Here is a 22,326-nt window from a genome sequence, read left to right on the forward strand (position 1 = left end):
ATTTGGGAGAGATTTCAAATAGGAGGAGGTGTGGTGAAAACGATTGAGAGAGGTTTCGTTTGTGACCATTTTGAGTGTCCAGCTTCGCAATGCAAGGTCCGTAAACCCCATTAAGCCATGTTTTAGTGTCTTACACACTCCTGATGAGTGTGCATTAGTGTTTTATCGCTTTGGTTCAATGCTTAGCATTATTAAAGCTATGAAATTTCAAAGGTACGAATTTTCCAATGATGTTTTCTCATTAAAATAGTGGGTTGGTTGCTAAATACACAATGTAAACCCTAATATACAAGGGCTAATTAGGTCGTCTGGTTTGACTTGTTGAATTTGACTTGACCCAAAATTAGCTATTGTCACATTGTGCTTACAAGATTAAGTATAATTCTAAATCATTGAAAAGTTTCAATGAATGTCAGAATGAATAAGAAGAATCAAATAGGCAGAAAGATAAAAGTTTCTCAAATATGAAAAGATAGGAGAGTACTTTAGTATCATCTTTTATGGTCGTCTTGTTGATTATGAAACCATATCACAATTGATCCTCTAAGGACACCTTAGTGCACTAGTATGGCTAAGAAGAGGAATCAGAAATTGTTGAAATGGTTAAATCAAAAAGGATGAATCATACTTCGTTCCAAAATCAAGTCTTAGAGTCATACTCCAAGATTGTGACTTGAGTGACATATCTTAAGAAGTTTTTAATACACTCATCAAATATGGAGTAGAAAAATGTTTTTTTTGCACGTTTGAAATTGGTAAGTAGTGATGTCTTGGATAAAACAAAGACCAACTAAGACCAATTGTGTGAAATATTTGTCTTGATAAGAATCCTCACTAACTCTTGCATATTTGTTTGTTAAAAAATGTTTCTTGACAAGAGAATCTTATATGTCATGAGGTCAGTGGGAGTCTAAATGATCTTGAAAAGTTTCAAGAACAAATTAAGAATAAACATAGTTAAACACAAGCACACGACTTGAGGTTTGTAACATATCGTGTTTCCATATTCTTGTTTCTGTACCATTCCAGTAAAGTTACTTATGCATATAAGCTCTACGAGTTCTCAATAGACTGCATAAAGGCAAGCACCTTATTCAATGAAAGTATGTTGACTAGTATAGGTGAGCTGCTAAATAACTTGGAAGCAATGGTGGGACCCTTGATGGCAAGAAATTAAGAATGAACAAGTTCTGTCCATAAGAGTTTGGATTTGTCACAAAAATTGTCTTATAATGATTGTTATGACAAATTCACATGGATAGGAACACATACACCATAAAATCTAAGTGTCATAAGGTTTCTCTCCTTCATGAAAATGAATTATGAGGAAACGCTTTCACTAAGAGAGATTTTAAGGAGATGGTGATTGTGTAAATTGCATTCTCAAATTCAATTATGATTACGACATCCCGCTTCATTGTTTGAATTGTGAGATTTGGCAATTAGTTTAAACATTTAAGACTTATTGCTATAAGGGCTGAAATTGTTTAAGACACACGTATGAACTATCTAAGGAAAGGTGTATGAGTTTGAAAAGCTTAGATAAAGGCTTATTGAAGCATATCGTATTACAAATGTGAACTTTGGAAGTCAATAAATATTGCTTTCCAGAAGTTCAACTATTTTCTGAATACGTGTCAAAGCTAGTGGGAGCATAAGTATTATGCTGGTATGGATATAATCATCATGTTAGTGGGAGCATGATTATTATTTTAAAGTATTACAAGTAAGCAATATTAGTTATAGAAAACAAAAGTTTCACTTTGCAAAGTTGCAGGGGTTGAAAAGTTGTTTTGCTATAATTAAGGGAGAGAATATTGTACTTCGCTTCAAAATCTAAAAGCTTAGATCGAGAAATTTTATTCAAATTTAGTCAAGGATATATATATATATATATATATATATATATATATATATATATATATATATATATATATATATATATATATATATATATTGTTTGCATTCTCAAAATTCGATTATGATTACGGCTACCTCTTCATAGTTCGAATTGTGAGAACATGGCAAATAGAAATATTATACCAAGAACTGGTAAAGTATCATGTTTTTTCATTATGAATCGTGTCCTGTACGCTTCGGTTATAGGATCGATTGTAGTTGCTGTAATATTTGACCGTTCTAAAATTTTCCAAATGCCTAGGACATTAAGAGGGAAAAATGACTAGAACAGGATTTGACTAAATTAATTAAACAACTGTCAAGGACAATCTAAGATTCGCCAAGGATTGGTCGCTTGTGGACAGTTGGGAGTATAGTAATGGATGGAACATATTGGCATTGTTATGAATAGATAGGAATCTATTAAGAATGAGTTGTCATATGGCAAGTATGGAGATGTTTCTGTATTGAGAGTTGGACGTTAAGAATTTGTGTCTAGATTAGATACTTTTATGCAAGAAGGATGTTCAAAGGAATGTACTTTGAATGTGAAACTTCACATCTATGGAATTGTCTTGTAACAATCTCCAATAGAGCACTTTGTAATTTCATTGGCTGTGACATCCCCAAAATCACGGCCAGAAAAAACCGGTTTTGTTTATACTTTATTTCAAAATCATAGTTATCTTTTAATAAAAGGGTTGTGGAATTTGTCCCAAAACAATAATATGATAAAGATTTATCAAAAGCATTTCCATAGAAATGTATTTCATTAAAAGACTCGGGATGTCATGTTCGTACAGATCAAAAGTATAAACAATACAATATAAGCCTTACTACATTATTTCATATCTATAAGCCTATATCCTTAATCCCTCGTCCAAAACATCACACCTATGCTCATGCGCCACTACCTATAATACATAAACTGAGTGGGTCAGGTTGGGAAACCTGGTGAGTACATAGGGTTTTCAACCCACAATAATATAATTATTATGTTCAATCAAACAATCAACCCAATTACCCATCCCCGTTATCTTCTTTACTCTTAAGGATTTAACCTAAGATTCGTCTATCCTGCATTCGTTTATTCCAAAGTCCCTTACTCCCAGGGTTATAGGACTGGCACTAAATCCATAGCTGCCGATATTCGTTCGTAAAGCACTAATTCCATAGCTGTTATATCTTACTCATCGGGTACTAAATTCATAGCTACCAGTGCTCAACAGGTATTAAGTCCATAGCTACCAATTCCTACAGGTACTAAATCCATAGCTACCAGTGTCTAACAAATAGGTACTAAGTCCATAGCTACCAACTCCTAACAGGTACTAAATCCATAGCTACCAACGTCTGATATGTACTAAGTCCAAAGCTACCGTTGTTTGTCCAATAGGCACTAAGTCAATAGCTGCCAATGTATACTCACGTCATCTCCTATCTCTCATCATTCATCTACCCATCTCATACCCAACATATTCGTAAAAATACATATACAGTTTAAATTCTTTAAAATATGTATAAAACGTTCATCCAACATAGACAACAAGTATTCAGATAATATGCACACATAGCACGTAGTTTATATAAAATACTTCATATCTATGTGTAAGATGAAAGGGACTATGCACTCACCTGACAGGCGGTGACTCAACACTCGGACAACGCTTCGATACTCTCAAAACAAATTCCTTCGATAAAACCTAGTACCAATACCACTAGGGTTTAGTCTAACGATAACCGTGACTAATTAATAGTCTAACTATTATTATTATTATTATATAAGCATTAAATAACACTCAATATAACTCATAATAATAGCCCAAATACTTATTATAAGTTCCTAATAAAGTTAATATATTAAAACATAAGCTATACTAAAGATAGGGTAGGCATAGCTCACTTACAACGGGTTTTCTCGAAAACCGGGCTTCGCTGGAGCAGCGTTTCCGAGCCGAAAGACCCTTTTTCTAGGGACTCCGGGAGCCTCGGGGCTTCCTTCGGGTGCTAAGGGGTTTACCTAGGCTTTAGGGGGGTTAGGGAGGCTTAGAGACAGAGTTTAGAGAGAGAAAGAAGAGGGTTGAGGTGTGAAGAGAAGGCTAGACCCGACACCTCTATTTATAGTGCAAAAATCTGATGGACTCGCCAAGTAGGGGGGACCTACTCGCCGAGTTGGTCCATGTGGTGGCCTTCTGGTGGTGCCACGTGTCCAATTCTGGTGGTGCCACGTCACCCCTTATCGCGTATCAGCCTTCAAACTTAGAAAAATCATAACTTTCTCATACGAGCTCCGTTTTCGACGTTCTTTATATCCACGCGTAGGTAAAATCATGATCTACAACTTTTGTTTAGACTCCGTCGGCTAATTCTTGACCGATCTCAAATTTAACAATAAGAGGCGTTTAGACTGTTAAATGACCGCGAAGAATTCATAACTCCTTCATACAGACTCCGTTTTCATATGTCTTTTCACCGTTGAGTTCCTATTAATGAGATCTTCAACTCTCATTTAGGTCATGTAAGCCAAAAACCTCTCGAACTAAAATTCGAGTTTCGGGTTGTACACTGCTAGGCCGAATCTTAGAAAAATCATAACTTCTTCATACGAAGTCAGATTTGGGCGTTCTTTTTATGGATTTTCTCGGTTTAACATATTCTACGACTTTCGTTTAGATCACTAAGGCTAAAAATTCCTCCATTGTAAATTCACTATTTACGCTTCCCGGTGCCGTGCCGGTTCCGTCGCGAAACTTCGACGGGCCATAACTTCTTCGTTATAATTCGGATTTCGGCGTTCTTTATATGTACGGAAACCTTGTGAAATATTCTACAACTTGGTTTAGATTATTTATTCTAAATAATCTTTTGTCGAAAAGTCATTTTCGACCCTATTGCCTCTAAATTGACTAGCCCGGATCTGCGGACGTTACAATTATCTCCCCCTTAGGATGATTACGTCCCGGAATCATCAACGAAACAGGGTATTATAATGACTCCATATGTTATCTCTTCATCCTAGTTAATAATTATAACTTCTATGCTGCTTCGAACGAGTATCTAACTCTTGCACTCCTTGTCTGCAGGCGGTGCTCGGTCTTGCACCTGCTCGTTAGTTTTTCAATCATGACCTTCATGTAACAACCTCATTCTTTATCAGAGACTACTTCTTCTTCTTAACAAACTTAGGATAAGTTAATTTGATTACTACAGTTGACTGGTGTGTCATATTCTAATGACCTATCATTGTATGTTGCAACGCTTAGACTCAGGTCTCTTAGAGTCAAATTCCGGAATGGAATATGCCTTCCTTCATGGTCTAATGTGTTATAATCACATGTAGCATTTCTAGCCACCAACTTCTTCGAGCGTGATATTTGTATTGATCGCTTTGATTTCAATCGTTTGGTTTAAATCGGACGCTACATCGACCTTGATTTTCTAAACCACATAGCATACTTAGCGTATTCGGACTCAATTCGATATGACCACTAGGGTCGGATTATCAACAATCTTCTTAGTCATTACCGAAACGATGTTAACAACACACTTGAATAAAACGAAATCAATTTCTAGCTTCTTGGTAACCTTGTGACCTTCACTGATCCAAGTGTGAGTCCTGTGCTTCCGGTTGTATAGGCCTCTACTACCATTCACACCTACTCATACTCGTCCCAAGTATTGTCTCGCAGTTTCCCAAGTCACCATGCAGCAAATCACACAACAATTTCACACACCAGATAATAAAACGGAGATTTTATTATTTCTCAAAACTATTACATAGGTGTTCAAGTTCACCCTAGACTATGCCTCTACTAGGCTACATCATACGAAACTATGGCTACTGCATAATCCGATCTTCGGGTAAGAAGTCCTCATTCTTGATTCCTTGCATGGTTCTATGCCTCGTCAAGGATCATGTGAAATGCCCTCGGCCTTGGTGGCGTTTCTGGTCTTGCTGCTTTATTTTTCCTTGGGCAGTCTCTGGACATGTACCCCTTGCCTCCACATCCGTAGCATACTTTGTCATTATGCGTGCAGTCTTTGGAATAGTGACCAGTCCTCCCACACTTGTAACAAGTCACTTCTTCGTTGCACTTTCCACCATGCTTCTTCTTGCATCTATCACACCATCTTGCTTCACCTCCATCTGTTCTTCTAAGCTTTGAGAATTTGCTTTCCTTGTTCGGCCTCGAGGATCCTTCAAACTTCCGCTTCTCTCCTACCTTATCTTTTTCTAGACCCTTTTCTCTTATCTGGGCCTCTACGTTCTTAGCTGCCCTAACAGCTGCTTTCAAAGTAGTTGCCATTTTGACCATTGGGCCAAAGTCAGTGGGCAGTCCGTTAGCAAACCTATCAATCTTGGAGAGTTCAGTAGGCACCAAGTAGGGGAATAGCTTCATCCTTTCGGTGAATGCGGTGGCATACTCATCAACACTCATCTTACCTTTCTTCAGGTTCTGAAACTCGTTGTTTAGGTCTATCAGATCTATCTCCGAGCAGTATTGCATTTTCAACTGTTCCAAAAACTCTTCCCACGACATCCTTAAGGCTTCTCCTCGTGGCATCGTATCTGCCAATAGCTTCCACCAGCTCAAGACTCCAGTTTTTAGCTGTCTTACTGCGAAGATAGTCTTCTGTTTCTCGTTACAGCTGCAACTCTCAAACACCATCTCCATCTCAGAGATCCAATCCATAATCTCAACCGGCTTCGGGCTTCCTGAGAGGCTTGGTGGTTTCGCACCCAAGAAATTCTTGTACATCCGCCCATCCTTGTTGTTTCTCCATTCTGGCCCATCCCTTTGCTCACCTTGAGTCCCTACTTGACTCACTTGGCGACTGTAGTTCCCTTCCTCAGATTGCTCGGGAACTGGCTCCGTCGGTTCAACATGTACGGTATTTGTCTCATTTCTTCCTTTTGTTCAGCTATCATAGCCCGAATCATGGCTTGAACTCCAGCCATGGTGACTGGCTCAGGCACAACTTCTTCAACAACAGGTATTTGCTGAACCACTGGGGGTTGGTTTCGATTCCCATGCGCATTTACGTTTCCGCTATGGGTTCTTGCCATCTTGATCTCTACACCGAATAAGGTGAATCTAGACCTTTACTTAGGATTGACGTTTAAATCATCCTTATCACTCCGAAACGTTTATATGCTAGTTCTATTATCGTATTCGTACGTTTAGAATCCTAAACACATAAGGTTTTCAGATCCGGTCGGCAACAGACCATAGATCCGATCAAACTATAGCATAACAAATCATTTAGCACATAAAAGCAATTTAGGCATCATTCCTAAATTAAGTTAGTGCTCACACCTCACAATCATCGCTTAGTATTCTAAGTTTAAGTCTAGAAATAAATCCATATTCCTAGTTCGCTTAAACTAATGCTCTGATACCAATTGTGACATCCCCAAAATCACGGCCAGAAAAGACCGGTTTTGTTTATACTTTATTTCAAAATCATAGTTATCTTTTAATAAAAGGGTTGTGGAATTTGTCCCAAAACAATAATATGATAAAGATTTATCAAAAGCATTTCCATAGAAATGTATTTCATTAAAAGACTCGGGATGTCATGTTCGTACAGATCAAAAGTATAAACAGTACAATATAAGCCTTACTACATTATTTCATATCTATAAGCCTATATCCTTAATCCCTCATCCAAAACATCACACCTATGCTCATGCGCCACTACCTGTAATACATAAACTGAGTGGGTCAGGTTGGGAAACCTGGTGAGTACATAGGGTCTTCAACCCACAATAATATAATTATTATGTTCAATCAAACAATCAACCCAATTACCCATCCCCGTTATCTTCTTTACTCTTAAGGATTTAACCTAAGATTCGTCTATCCTGTATTCGTTTATTCCGAAGTCCCTTACTCCCAGGGTTATAGGACTGGCACTAAATCCATAGCTGCCGATATTCGTTCGTAAAGCACTAATTCCATAGCTGTTATATCTTACTCATCGGGTACTAAATTCATAGCTACCAGTGCTCAACAGGTACTAAGTCCATAGCTACCAATTCCTACAGGTACTAAATCCATAGCTACCAGTGTCTAACAAATAGGTACTAAGTCCATAGCTACCAACTCCTAACAGGTACTAAATCCATAGCTACCAACGTCTGATATGTACTAAGTCCATAGCTACCGGTGTTTGTCCCATAGGCACTAAGTCTATAGTTGCCAATGTATGCTCACGTCATCTTCTATCTCTCATCATTCATCTACCCATCATCATACCCAACATATTCGTATATATAAAATACGTATACAGTTTAAATCCTTTAAAACATGTATAAAACGTTCATCCAGCATAGACAGCAAGTATTCAAATAATATGCACACATAGCACGTAGTTTATATAAAATACTTCATATTTATGTGTAAGATGAAAGGGACTATGCACTCACCTGATAGGTGGTGACTCAACACTTGGACAGCGCTTCGATACTCTCAAAACAACCTTCCTTCGATAAAACCTAGTATCAACACCACTAGGGTTTAGTCTACCGATATCCGCGACAAATTAATAGTCTGACTATTATTATTATTATATAAGAGTTAAATAAAACTCAATATAACTCATAATAATAGCCCAAATAATTATTTTAAGGTCCTAATAATGTTACTATAATTAATTAGGAGCTATATTAAAACTAGCGTAGGCGTAGCTCACTTACAGCGGGTTTTTCGCAAAACCGGGCTTCGCTGGAGCAGCGTTTCTCGAGCCGAAAGGCTCTTTTCTCGGAGCCGTCGGGCGCTCCAGGGCTTCCGCCTCGTGCTAGGGAATTACCCTAGGCTTTAGGGGGTTAGGGAGGCTTAGAGAGAGAGTTTAGAGAGAGAAAGAAGGTTTGGAAGTTGTGAGAATGAATGGAACCCGACACCTCTATTTATAGTGGAAAAACCTGATGGACTCGCCGAGTCTGAGTCATGACTCGCCGAGTTGGTGCATGTGGCAACCTTCTGGTGGTGCCACGTGTCCAATTCTGGTGGTGCCACGTCACCCCCTATCGCGTATCAGCCTTCAAACTTAGAAAAATCATAACTTTTGCATACGAGCTCCGTTTTCAACGTTCTTTATATCCACGCGTAGGTAAAATCAAGATCTACAACTTTTGTTTAGACTCCGTCGGCTAATTCTCGACCGATCTCAAATTTAACAGTAGGAGGCGTTTAGACTATTAAGTGACCGCGAAGAATTCATAACTCCTTCATACGGACTCTGTTTTCGTCTGTCTTTTTACCGTTGAGTTCCTATTAATGAGAACTTCAACTCTCATTTAGTTCGCGTAAGCCAAAAACCGCTCGAGCTAAAATTCGAGTTTCGGGTCGTGCACTGCTAAGCCGAATCTTAGAAAAATCATAACTTCCTCATACGAAGTCAGATTTGGGCGTTCTTTTTATCGACGCCCTTAATTTAACATATTCTATGAATTTCATTTATATTGCTAAGGATAAATCTCGCTCTATCATAAATTCACTATTTACGCTTCCCGGTGCCGTGCCGGTTTTGTTGTAAAACTTCGACGGGCCACAACTTCTTCGTTATAACTCGGATTTCGGCGTTCTTTATATGTACGGAAACCTTGTGACATATTCTACAACTTGGTTAAGATTATTTATTCTAAATAATTTTTTGTCAAAAATTCATTTTCGACCCCTATTGACTAGGCCGGATCTGCGGGCGTTACATAAAATGTTAGAATCTAACATATTCTAATAATGGGAAGAATTTGGTATTCTTACACTAGTGATAAGGATTAGGAATTGTGAAATGAGCATCATTAGAAATGTTTTCAATTGATCTATTTCACAAATTTAGGACCATAGTTAACATAGTGTGCATGCTTGGAGCATGGGACAACTGTTGTTATAATTCAAGTAATAAGTTGATTATCTGAAACTACGAATAATGAGTAATGAATATGGTGGTTAAATAAAGGTGTCTTATTTATACTCAAAAGTTTAGGGCCATATAGAATTAATATTATTCTTGTGTTTCACTTTGCATGTTTTGACTTACCGAATAATAAAATTATTTAAACCATCCACAGTCGATCATACTTTGGAAATAGGTATGAAAGAAGACTGTCATGAATCTGACTGTAGATTGTGTAAAGCGTTTTAGACATAGCAAAAGTTTGTTGTAGGGTTCATGAGTGCTCCTATAAGATTAGAGTATTGGAATAACCCCAAGCTCACTTGGATCTCTTCATGGGTTTTATCATGAGTGATTGGTGAAACGATAATATCTTATATTCTTGAAATCAAGACGTGTGAGTTGTATTCTGCTAGTTGGTTGCACATTGATAATATGTAAACACACCAGTAACTTGGTGTTATAAACCATATTGTTGTGTGTGATTTGATGAGTAGGTACACGCAAGCATTTGAGTCGAAGTTTATCCGTTCCTTTTACCCAAAGTGGGATAAAAGCGATATATGTGGGCCCCTCGATGATTTAATGATGACACCCTAAGTGCTTGGCCAAGTCGGGACTAAGTTTATGTGTTCAATTGTAGTCTGTTGTCAGTCGTCATAAATCGTAAGTCGGAAAACAACATATAGACAGAGAGAATGATTAAAATCCATGTCTCAGTCTATTCGATATCTAGAATGGAGGAATATATGATCCCTTATCTAAAGGACGCATTACTGATAAGATCATAGTTGATAGCGGATTTTGAAAGTTACGATTGTTGATCAGGTTATGTAGTCATATGCAAAATAGTTATTAGACTTATCCAAGTAGGAGACTGTTGGATTAGGTGTCTAAGCCCATAACTATTTTGATATGTACTTGACCCGATTGTAAGCATGGTCCTTTTGGGTTGCCTTCACCATAACAACTGATAGGATGAACTAAGGAGAAAGAGGATTAATTATGATCTACTAATATATTATAATAATAATATATTAAAATAGAAATCATATTGTTTAATTAGTATTAGTCAAGAATTAATTAAGAATTAATTCTATGGCTAAAAGACATTAATTAAATAAATGGGACTAGAACTGTAAATTGTGTGATAGTTGAATATTGGGCTAATGGACTCCATAGAAGTTGGAGTGGACTAAATCTATGGGGAAACCCATTAGAATTCGTCCAAGGTTTCTAAGGAGGGAGTCCATGGGTTGCTTGGAGCCTAAGCAGTCATATTAGGGTTTCCTTGTTTGATAACCCTAATAGTCTCACTATGTAAGGAACCCCTAAGACCCCAAAAAACGTGTAGAAGTAATCCCTAAGGGTTCTTGGACGTTTTTGGTGCTCCTTCCCCTTCTCCTAAGTCATCTTGTTGCTCATGGTGTTTCTGATTCCATTAGAGGTGCAACATTTGAGGCACTAAGCTTTCAAGAGTCAAGATCAAGAGGAATTGAGATTGTTAACAATCAAGGTAATATCTAAACCCTATTCTTATGTTAATATTGATTATTGTATGCTAGATCTAGGGTTTATGAGTTTTGGATGATTATTTCATGTTCATTAGACAAACTAGATCCAAAGCTTTAGGGTTTGCATGCACACCATAGGATTGATGTTTTACATAAAACCCATTACTAAGATATCCTTAAAGGATCAATTGTGATATGGTTTCATAATCACTAAGGTAATCATAAAACACGATACTCAAGTACTCTCCATTCTTTTCAGATTGGAGAAACTTTTATCTTTCTGCCTAATTTGATTTTTTATTATTCGTTCTGCTATGCATTAAAACTTTTCCAATGATTCAGAATTACACATAATCTTGTAAGTATAACCATGTTTACTAAACTTGTAGTAAATCATAACGAATAGTCTTATCGTACTTTGTGGTGGACTTGACCAACACACAACCAAGTGTACCCAATCTCCTAGTCCTTCACTTGACTCACATGTTCATGTGAACAAGGAATTAGTCTTAATTCCCCAAAGATGAAAATTCTCATTCGCCATATGATACAAGTTGCATGATTCCAAGTTTCTATCCAACTGAAACTTGAGTGATGAGAATATTTCCTTATTTTGGTAAATTAGGACACTACTACAAACGAAAGAATCAAATCCATCCTTTCCACCCCCGCCCCCACCCCCGAATTTCCCTTCTTACCCCCGTCCCCACCCACGTTTCCCCGCCTCCGATTGATTTTGGGCTATAAAAAAGACTATTTTTTGGGTAACAAATAGTTATTTATAGTGTAATTTTACATGTTACAGATAACTTAAAAACATATTTTTTGTTGAATTTTGATACGTAAAAATCATTCTATTGTTTATTATATTTATATAATAAATATATGTAAATATATATATAATTTATTAACGGCCCCCCATGAAGGTTTCAGGACGAGACTGCCAACCCCCACCACCATCCCTGAAATTAAAACAGATGTTAACCTTACCCCCGCTCCCGTCCCCGATTTTAATCAACAAATACCCTCTCCCCCCCCCCCCCCCCCCCCCCGGGATTGGGGTTTCACATGACTTTTTGGCATCTCTACAATATCCTAGTTAATATGTATTTATTCAAATGTTATTCTTTAATTTTCATTCTTAAAGATTTTTTTACCTAACTTATCATCTAACTAATTAAAATTATTTTTTATCTAATTATTTTAAATCCCCTATATTTCCTTAATATATAAAAGTTTGTTTTTTTTTGTTTTTTTGTTTTTTTTTAAAGAGAGAATATAACACATCACTTTATGTTTTTTGATTTCCGTTTCACAGCCTTTTCAGCGATTCTTGTAGTCCCCATTTCTCAACATATAACATTTAAATTGACTTTGTCAAAAGTAAAACATTTCTTTATTTCCCTTTATAACCTTTAATATATAATAAAAATATGAAATGATAATACTTATCATAATTTTATTGGATAGGAACATTTGTAGGCATAAAAAGTAGGAATCAATTTAATTTCTTATATATAATTCATGATAAAATAAATCCAAACCTAATAGGTTCATACGAATTGATCTTAAGAATTTATATCACGTTAAACGGTGTCAATCTTTAACTTTTTCACAGTACAACTTTCAAAAGTATATTGTATAAATATTTGGAGCAAAAAATGTAAGCCCTCAGCCCTTTACTTCTGCAATAAGAATTCCACTTTTCTGTACAAAAGAATCCATCAAAAACCCAACAGCATCTTCAACAAAACCTAGACCTCTTATCATACAAAATGACTTTATTACCCATGTAAAGTTACATCCAAGAGACTCATACCCTATTCCTCTATCAATTTACCAAGGTAAATATGTCAAATTCCTATCATATCCACAAATAAGAATGAAAATTTTCCCACATAACCAAGCCACCTTCATGCTCTCAGCCAATGCATCAGACTTGATTCTTTTACTTACATTTGTTTTCATGTTGTGTTCTTGAAAAGATGACTGCGAATCGGAAAAGATGAGGAGGCATTCACGTCTTTTGCACGGAAGAGAGATCGAGAGCCGGTAGGAGCCAGTCCAATGCACGCCAAACACAGTACAAAACTGTCACTGTCACTGTCACTGTGTTAGTATCCATGTAGATATGGTAGTAGCTCTTCGACCTCAATACGGGAAGAACAACTTGTGGTTTTCTTGAATTTGCAACGGTTGATAGATTCAACTTCTGCTATAAATATACTACACACGGGTCTATGATCTGAAAATCTAGACTCCCCACGAACATAAGATATTTGATGAAGTCCTCTACCATACCACAAGATCCGATCACACCTTCATAACAAATATTCACTTGTCAATAGTATTCATGATTCCACAAAAGAAAGATCAACTTTAAAGCATTAATCATTATGTTACAAAATAATCATCATTTTCAAGAATATGTAAATAGAAAAGTAACATTGTACCCCTTATACTTTTTATCCAAAATCATTTCTTCTTGCAAAGTGACTGAAAGATTCTTGTATTTTCGATGCATAAATAATTTGCACGGATAGTTCTTTTTCTTTTTCAAATTTTTATGGGTGGAAAAGTATCCTTGTATTGTCTACACATGTATATGAGTTTAACAAAAAGCCCAAAAAGAGGATTTACCATGCGGGAGTTCTTCTCTTTTCTTTAGGGTGTATATCATCACATGCATATCTATCCGAATTATTTGAATACTTATAAGTGGGAGGGAAATCTATCCTCCCTTCATTCCATCCACCAAATACACGTCCACTCCTTTGCTCAATTCGAAGCTATAAAAAGAAAGAAAAAAATCGATCATTTCATGAAGGCGTCATTAAAGACACACACGCATAAAACATGAAGTGCCATATAACTGAAGCTTACCTGGTCATTTTCCAACAATGCCCTCCAGTTACACGCCTCAACAAGAGCCTTTGCAGATCGGCAAGAAAGGGCGATCCGGTAATTTAAGTCACCAAGCCATATCACTCGACTACACTCAAGAAAACAAAACTTTAGCATCGAAAACTTGAAGTCATTTGAATTTCAAATAGTAAGCTTACTCATGTTCGAGTATAGTTTGAGGACATTTCTCATCTTTTGTTCCTTCAACTCTTGGAAACCATGTTTTTCGCAGGATTTCGATGACATCAGCGTTTCTTCTCAGCTCATCCCCTTCCTTTTGACCCGATGTCAAGTGACTACATATGAAGCAAAAGCTCGTTTGGTGCAATGACATGCTAATTGAGATTGAACCCTGAAATTTTTTTGGTAATGTAAATTAAAATTTCTCCAAATTATACCCTTCACCTGGATTTGTTACACACGACAAAACTCGACTATTTTTATGTGAGGATGAGAAGGGCATTCATGTCTTTTGGTTTGTTCCTAATCCTAGACACTCTGTCTAATGCACACCAAACACAGTACAAATTTTTTACCTTGTTTCCAAGATAACCCATTAATCCTCTGCCAACACATGATACTTTCATGTTGCACACATCATCTCTAAGATCATTTTTTACCCATACTGTAAGATATATTCCCACCATTTGCTTACTTGCAACCAAACAGTAGCTAGAGTTCCCACCACAATACGGTAGGTGTGAGTGTATGCTATCTGGATCACTGTCATCATCTAAAGATCCAAGATTCGGGTCATAACCATTGACGCTGTATCCACGTGTGAGCCTTGGTTGTGGGTTACCCATTTCACTTTTCATTACCCTCATGCTACAACTTGAAGGTCCATTCAAGAAAGATGGATTCTTTTCTGTTTTTGATCCTTCAAAATCTGAATTAGGATCTGAACTTGTTCTTGGAAGACTGTTTAGTGTTCTTCGAATGAGGGCTACCCACTTTTTAGCGGGTCCGTTGTCTTCTGTTCCAAGGACATTTCCGGCATTTAGAGGGACAATTTCTTGAAACCTGTTTTTTTTTTTTTTTTAAAAAGGTGTCAAATTTAACATGATTAATAAGATCAAGATTTGATAATTGATATAACATTATTAACTCACCCAAGAACGTAAATGTCAGCAGGAGGTGAAGTATGCAACCAATCTTCAAGATTTACAGAACTTGTTGGTGATTTTCCAGCCACATTCCATGTAGCTACAAAGATCCTATTGCAATTTAAAAAAAAAAAAAAAAAAAAAAAAAAAAACCCAGTAAATAAAACATAAAGAATCTTAAATCGGAAAGAGAAAACAGATTGGAATAAAGAGTGAATTAATGACACTATTGAAACAGACCTATAATCATTGACATCTCTCAATTGGGGAGCATACTTCTTGTTTGATCTCTCTGTTCAATAGCACAAAGGGTGTCATTGGTGTGAGATATGTGACAGATCAAGATGGCATAAAAAAGTGAAACAAAAAAAAGGTAAAATTTTTTTTTTTTTTCCGACCACTTCAATAAAAATAAAAAATAAAAAGTGGGGTCTAAGTTAGAATGTGGTCCTAAAGTCTGAAAATGCACCTCTTCTTCTGTTTTTGTTGATGATGCACACTTCCTTATCATAGAAATCATAATCTGAAAAAGGGTAAGTTGTTAAAAGCTGTATAATTTCCACTGCATTGTTTCAAGATTCAAGACCACACATAATCCAACAAATATGTTGTGGGCCACCCCCTCTAGAAATGGAATTAGAATTAAATAAACAACACCAAAAACTCATAAAAGATCATACAGAAACAAGGAAACAAGAACAGATCTTGAGCTGCAAAGAGAAAGGTTTTACAAAAAATATTGGTTGATTGATCCAGAAATAAAGCAACAGCAAGTCAAGTCATGTTCCCAAAAGACAATTCAAAGAGTAAAACAAAAAATTCCCAAATAATTTAGAACCCTAAAATAGATACAACCCATGAAGAAATCAAGAAATCACCTCGATGGTTGAAGTCATCTGCATGGAAGTCTTCGGCTTTGTTCTTGAATGTAAACCATTTCTTGAGTGTTTTTGGCCATGAAATCTGCACCATTAATCACCATCAAACATAAAGTCAAATTTTTTAATCAAGTCAAGAAAACAAAACCGAAGTCAAAAAGTGTCTACATTTTGGTCAAACAAACCTTGTTTTTGTTGCAGTTTTCTTCTCTCATTGTTCCAAAACTTGATATACATAAATACCCACAATGCAACGTACAAGAAAATTAAGGGCTTACTTATGATTCCAATGTTGGATTCAAACGAATTAAGTCCTAACAACTGAACCTTTCCTGTGAAAATTTGGATGAAAGAGAAGAATTTGATAGTTTCTGCAAAGTTGTTGCGTATACAAGAAACATAGCGTGAAGAAAGGCAAAGAAACAAAGGGGCAAATTCAAGAATATATCAAATAGATATACATATACAATTATACATATATATATAGAGAGAGAGAGATTGACTGAACATCAGAATGTAGAGAGAGAAGAGTGTGTGTTTGTGTGCGTGCGTGTCACAGTGAGGTGGTGTTCTTCACTGCTATAGAACTTGTTCCGGGTATAAGAAGGAATCGAATTTGAAGAGAATAAAGTGCAAGAGAGGTGATTTGGATGGGGTGGGGTGGGGTGGGGTGGGGGGTGGGGGGGGGGGTAAGCGTAGGGGGTGTTTCTCTTGTTTCCTCGACTATTTTAAGAATTTTGACTCCAAGTTGAAGGATGACACTCGATTATCCGAGAGTTCAACAAAACGAAGACTGGCAACATTTACGAGAGAGATCGGGGAGACTGATTTCGTGTTACCTCGAAAAACTTAATTATTTTGTACTAACATGTAAATTAATAGAACTCTTTAAATAGTTTATTTAATATTTATATTTTAATATAAGATAAAAATATACATAGAATTTTTTTTAATTGTTATATTTGACATGCTGGTTAAAACGCATAAAAGAATAAATTATGAAATTATGAAATGAATTTTCAGATTTATTATTTATTATGGATAAATAAACCGAAATACATAAACAAATCTAAGATGTCATTTGTGAAAATAATCTGAAATTAAATTAAAAATATATTGTTATGTTATGTATAATTGTATAGTTAATAAAGAATGAATTAATTCCGTTAAAAAAAAAAAACAATGAAATGCTTATTTATAATTTAACGTAAAATGATCACTACAATAAAATAAAAAGAGTTAGATTTCGTTTCATAAATATTTTTTTTATATTCAAATAGATCTTTCTAGTTGAATGGACTAGAAAGACTGTTTGATTTACACAAAAAAAAATTAATATTTCTCGATAAGATATGTATTTCTCATAAAGCCTTAAAATCCTATATTGCTAGTTCAATGGACTGGAAAGACACTTGTGCCCCAAACATCGCCTCTTTCTTTCTTCTTTTCGGCACTCTTCATCAAACATCATCACCTCCTCACTAAACTTCCTACTTCGTCGTCGGCCAGCCTTCACCTGTTGAAGCGCTGTTGCGGCCACCAACTCCGCCCCACATGTAACAATCTCATCCTTTTTTTTGTGTGTTTTCTGATTGGAGAGTACCAGATATGAACCTTCATCTGTTTCATCTTTTTTTTTTCTTCTTCTGATTTTCGAGCATATGATTTAGGAGGACCATTTCATATATGAAGTTTCAATCAGAAAATTTGATTTTAACATACATTTTGTGTAATTTTGATTTTTTATGACAATTTATATTTGGATTTTTAGATGATTATTGTGTAATTTTGATTTGGTATGACAATTTGAATATTTTTATAATTACGCAGCAACTTCATTCATCACAGTATAAAACAGCATAGTAATATGGTCATTTTCATCATTCATCATAGTCAGTCAGATGTACAACCAGACATCATGATTTTATTTCCCAATCAGTAAACTTTCTCAAACAACAACTATCAAACGAACCCTTACATGAAATGGAAAATATGAAATTTTAAGGGAGAGATATATTTAAAAAAAAAAATATTGGTTATTTTTGGACAATATCAAAGATAGTTCAACTAATGTTTTGAAATTATAAATCGTATTGGTTGAAAAATTATATAAAAGGCAAATTTATAGAATTCATTTTTCATTTCATCAAAGAATGGAAGAAAAACAATTGTCTCACTGAATGAAAATCAATACGGGGATGTAATTATTATTTTTTTATTATTTTCTCTAAGTAACATGAAATGGAGAAATCAAATATCCTCCTATATTTTTGTAACATCCCCAAAATACCAATAAAATTTTCATCTAAAACAATCAATTCATACAACTATTTCTTCCAAAACCAAACATGATAAAACATATTTCTTAAACATTTGAGTAAAGCAAAAGCAATCAGTGCGGAAAAAGTCATCATGGGATGTTGTGTAGTCAAGCTGAGCTCTTCCCTTTAGAACTAGAAGTACCTGAAACATGTTAAACCACAAACGGTAAGTATAAAGCTTACTGAGTCCCCTAAAATACCACATTCCATACATATATTTGTTGGATAAGGTGTCTAAGTCCATAACTATTTCTGGTATGTACTTGACCCGGTTTGGCATGATCTATTTGGGTTGTATGGCATCATATGTTTGGATAGACTAAAATGAGAGAAATTACACTTATGATTTATTAATATATTATAAGTTCTAATATATTAATAAAAAAATTTAATTAGTATTGATCAAGAATTAATTTAGAATTAATTTAGAATTAATTAATAGATCAAAAGGTGACTAATTAAATATATGAGTTGATTGTGTAAATCATCCATAACTTGTATAGTGGGCTAATACTACATGGATTATCAAGTTGAGCTAAAACCCATAGGATGCTCCATGGTGGTTATAGAACACATGGGTCATGGAAATGAAAAGTCATGACAATTAGGGTTTACATGGTGTAACCCTAATTGTATCACACTATATAAGGATCATCATGTTCACCAAAATTAGCCACTTAAGCAAGAGTGAGAGGGCATAGTCGATTTCTAAGTGTGTGACATTTCTCTCAAGTCATTCCAAAAGCATTTAGTGTTGTGTGAGACATTTGAGGCATCACACCTGGGGTGCTAGGCTCACAAGGTTTTCAAGGAATCCAAATTACTATAAGGTATGTATTTCTAGCTAGCTTTTATGTTTAAAGTGCCCCATGTATGCTAGATAGGATTAAGAACCTTGGAAATCAAATTTTGCATGTATTTTTGACAAACATAGATCCAAGGTTTCTAGGGTTGCATGTACACCTTAGGAGTGTTAGAATGTTCAAAACCTTTCAGTGGTATCAGAGCCTAGGCTTGTTTGTTTGATACTTGATGCAAAAAAGTGAAAAAGTCGAAATTTTTGCTGTCTGCACAGGGGACTCGCCGAGTCCATGGGGGGGGGGGGGGGGGGGGGCTCGACGAGTCTAAGCGAATCTGCAACCAACTCGACGAGTCAGTTCTTGCACTCGATGAGTTGGTCAAGCAGAGTGCATATTTTCGACTTTTGCTGCTGGAAATGGACTACAAACATTACCCTAAATTGTTTTGGTGTTTTAAAACTTGTTTTAGATAGTGTAATGACTGTTCTAATCCATTTACAATGGCTAATATCAAAATTCCAAGTTTATATGTGTTCATATGTTCTTGAAATTTTGATATGAATATTCATGTTCTTAGGAGTTTTTGCAAGATCATAGGAATTATGTGCTATTGATTGGTAGTTAATTCATGATCATGATGTGTTTTAATGGATTCCATAACTTGTCCTCAAGTTATGGATAACCAAAAGTCACTTTGTAATAAATCCATTAAAAGAACACATAAGTTACAAAAAATGAAGAGTCTTCATTTTTAATAAACAATAACTCATAAGTTATGAATTGGAATTTTTTGTAAAGTTACAAAAACTTGTCCTCAAGTTTTGGAACATGTAAAGTCATCTAGTAAACTTTAGTTCCAACCCCTAGAATTTTAAAAGTTAAAATTCAACAATTATACTTTATAATATTATAAGTTAATTATATATATATATATATATATATATATATATATATATATATATATATATATATATATATATATATGTGTGTGTGTATGTATGTATAAGATCAAGTCGTTTTACTGTTAGTAGGCCTCATTCACGAAGTTGGTCTATAAGGGGCGTATAAGGTTGTTGCCTATAAAATGGCAGCTTAATGGGTGTCCACTCTCACTCACCGCTTCCTTGACTGGTGGAGGATCGTTAGCCGAACGGGTAAGACAATGACTTAAAAATTCTCATTAAAAGTATACTGATTATTATAAAGTAACTAAATGTTTTATAAATTCCCAATCATAGTTACTTTAGGAAAAATGTGAATAAGGTGCTAACCCATGAAAATACACTTTGTACTTTGATTAAGTCGTTAGTGGAGCGTGTGTGGTTAACCGGCACACTAACTTGGACTTAACAAGGTAGGAAAAGGGTGACTTAAAGTTTTTCATTGGTCGGTGGAGCGCGTGTGGTTAACTGACACATTGATTGAGTGGAAAAAGATTAAGGGTACCAAGTAATTTGCATGGTTACTTCACACCTTGTTTTGTGATCCTCGACATCCCAATCACAAAACATGAAGGGCACACTCGAGATTGAAACATTCCATTGAAAAGTTGAATGAATTTCAAAAGAATCTAGGAATTTCTAAAAACCAATTAAAACCTAATAATTTATGTTTCGTTTTTCATGGCAGAAATTAGTGAATCGTCATTCACCTACCTTTCAATTATGTTATAGCTTAGATTCCTTTTCTAAGTTATAATATATTATGATTGGGTCATAGCCTTAATATTACATTTGGGGTGTTTTATTAAGGACTATCTTTATATCTAATCTAAACTTGTTTTCTTCTTTTCAGATATCTTCCAACAATGCTACTTCGGGCTCAAACCCTACCGGCTCCTTCTCTCTCATGAACCTTTGTGGGAGAGTCATCTTTTATGGATCCAAATTTATGGATTCGATCAAGAACATCAGGATGGTCACTCGCTATGAGGAAAATGAATATGTCATTGACAAGGAGCTTAAGGTACCCGAGCCATCTGCTTCTCCTAAGGAGGTCACTGAATATGAGACACATGAAAGAGATGCTACCAAAGTGGCATACATCATGTTGGCCACTATGACAGTTGAGCTCCAAAAGTCCTATGAGGACTATTACCCTTTTGAGATGCACCAGGACTTGATGGACCGCTACCATCAGAGTGCTCGACAAGAGAGGTATGACATCATCTGCTCCATGATAACAACCCAAATGAAGGATGATGAACCCATCACCGACCACTTGCAGAAAATGCAAGGGTATGTGGATCGGTTGCTGAAACTTAATGTGAACTTCCCCGAGGAGTTGGAAATAGATATCATTTTTCACTCCTTACCCTTGTTTTATGATCAATTCCGCATTACATACCACATGAACAAGGAGGAAGTTACCATCATCAAGCTTCAAGGAATCCTAAAGATCGCTGAAACTGGTCTTAAAGGTAAGTCGGTTGTTACAACATCTACTTCTACTCCAAACTCCTCCCTTGTCTGACAATCGGGAAAAGTAGAGGGAAAAGAGGAAGAACCCTTTAAAGGGTACCAAGGGTAAGACCTTTAAAGGCTCCTCTTCAAGTGGAACCAAGAAAGGTTTTGTCACTTCTTCTTTTAACCCAAAAGAGGTTGAATGCTTCTATTGCCATGAAAAGTCGCATTGGAAGCGGAACTGCCCAAAGTACCAACAAGATATTAAGGATGGGAAAGTGAGACCCACCCTTGCAGGTATTTACATAATATTGTCTAATAACTCACCCTATTCTAACTCTTGGGTCCTTGATACAGGTTATGGAATTCACATATGTTTTGATTTGCAGGGACTAAGAATAAGTGAGAATGTGGAGCATGGAAAGATAAACTTGATCATGAGGAATAGGAAAGCTTCACCTGTCACCAATATTAGAGTTTATTCTTTGTTGCTAAGTAATGGGTTTACATTAGATTTGAATAAATGTTGTTCTCGCCTGAAATGAAAAGAAATATTATTTCCTTTCATGCTTTGTACAAACAAGGTTTTACCTTTTCTTTTAA

The 22,326-nt window shown here is 35.8% G+C and overlaps 1 protein-coding gene across 1 annotated transcript; it reads right to left on the minus strand.

Annotated features, from left to right (window-relative positions):
- Nucleotides 1-12,960: 12,960 nt before the first annotated feature.
- LOC145012847 (type IV inositol polyphosphate 5-phosphatase 7-like) lies at nucleotides 12,961-16,782 on the minus strand. The gene is made up of 10 exons (XM_078971649.1): nucleotides 16,386-16,782; nucleotides 16,201-16,285; nucleotides 15,792-15,845; nucleotides 15,563-15,614; nucleotides 15,329-15,433; nucleotides 14,753-15,239; nucleotides 14,375-14,568; nucleotides 14,196-14,304; nucleotides 13,953-14,101; nucleotides 12,961-13,631 (listed from the first exon to the last, which is right to left on the minus strand). The coding sequence occupies exons 1-10, from the start codon at nucleotides 16,413-16,415 to the stop codon at nucleotides 13,427-13,429; spliced, it is 1,470 nt and encodes a 489-aa protein (XP_078827775.1). The 5' UTR covers nucleotides 16,416-16,782; the 3' UTR covers nucleotides 12,961-13,426.
- Between the last annotated feature and the right edge of the window lie 5,544 nt (nucleotides 16,783-22,326).

The sequence above is a fragment of the Lactuca saligna genome, chromosome 8 (genome assembly GCF_052625555.1).
Source record: "Lactuca saligna cultivar CGN05327 chromosome 8, ASM5262555v1, whole genome shotgun sequence".
NCBI lineage: Eukaryota > Viridiplantae > Streptophyta > Magnoliopsida > Asterales > Asteraceae > Lactuca > Lactuca saligna.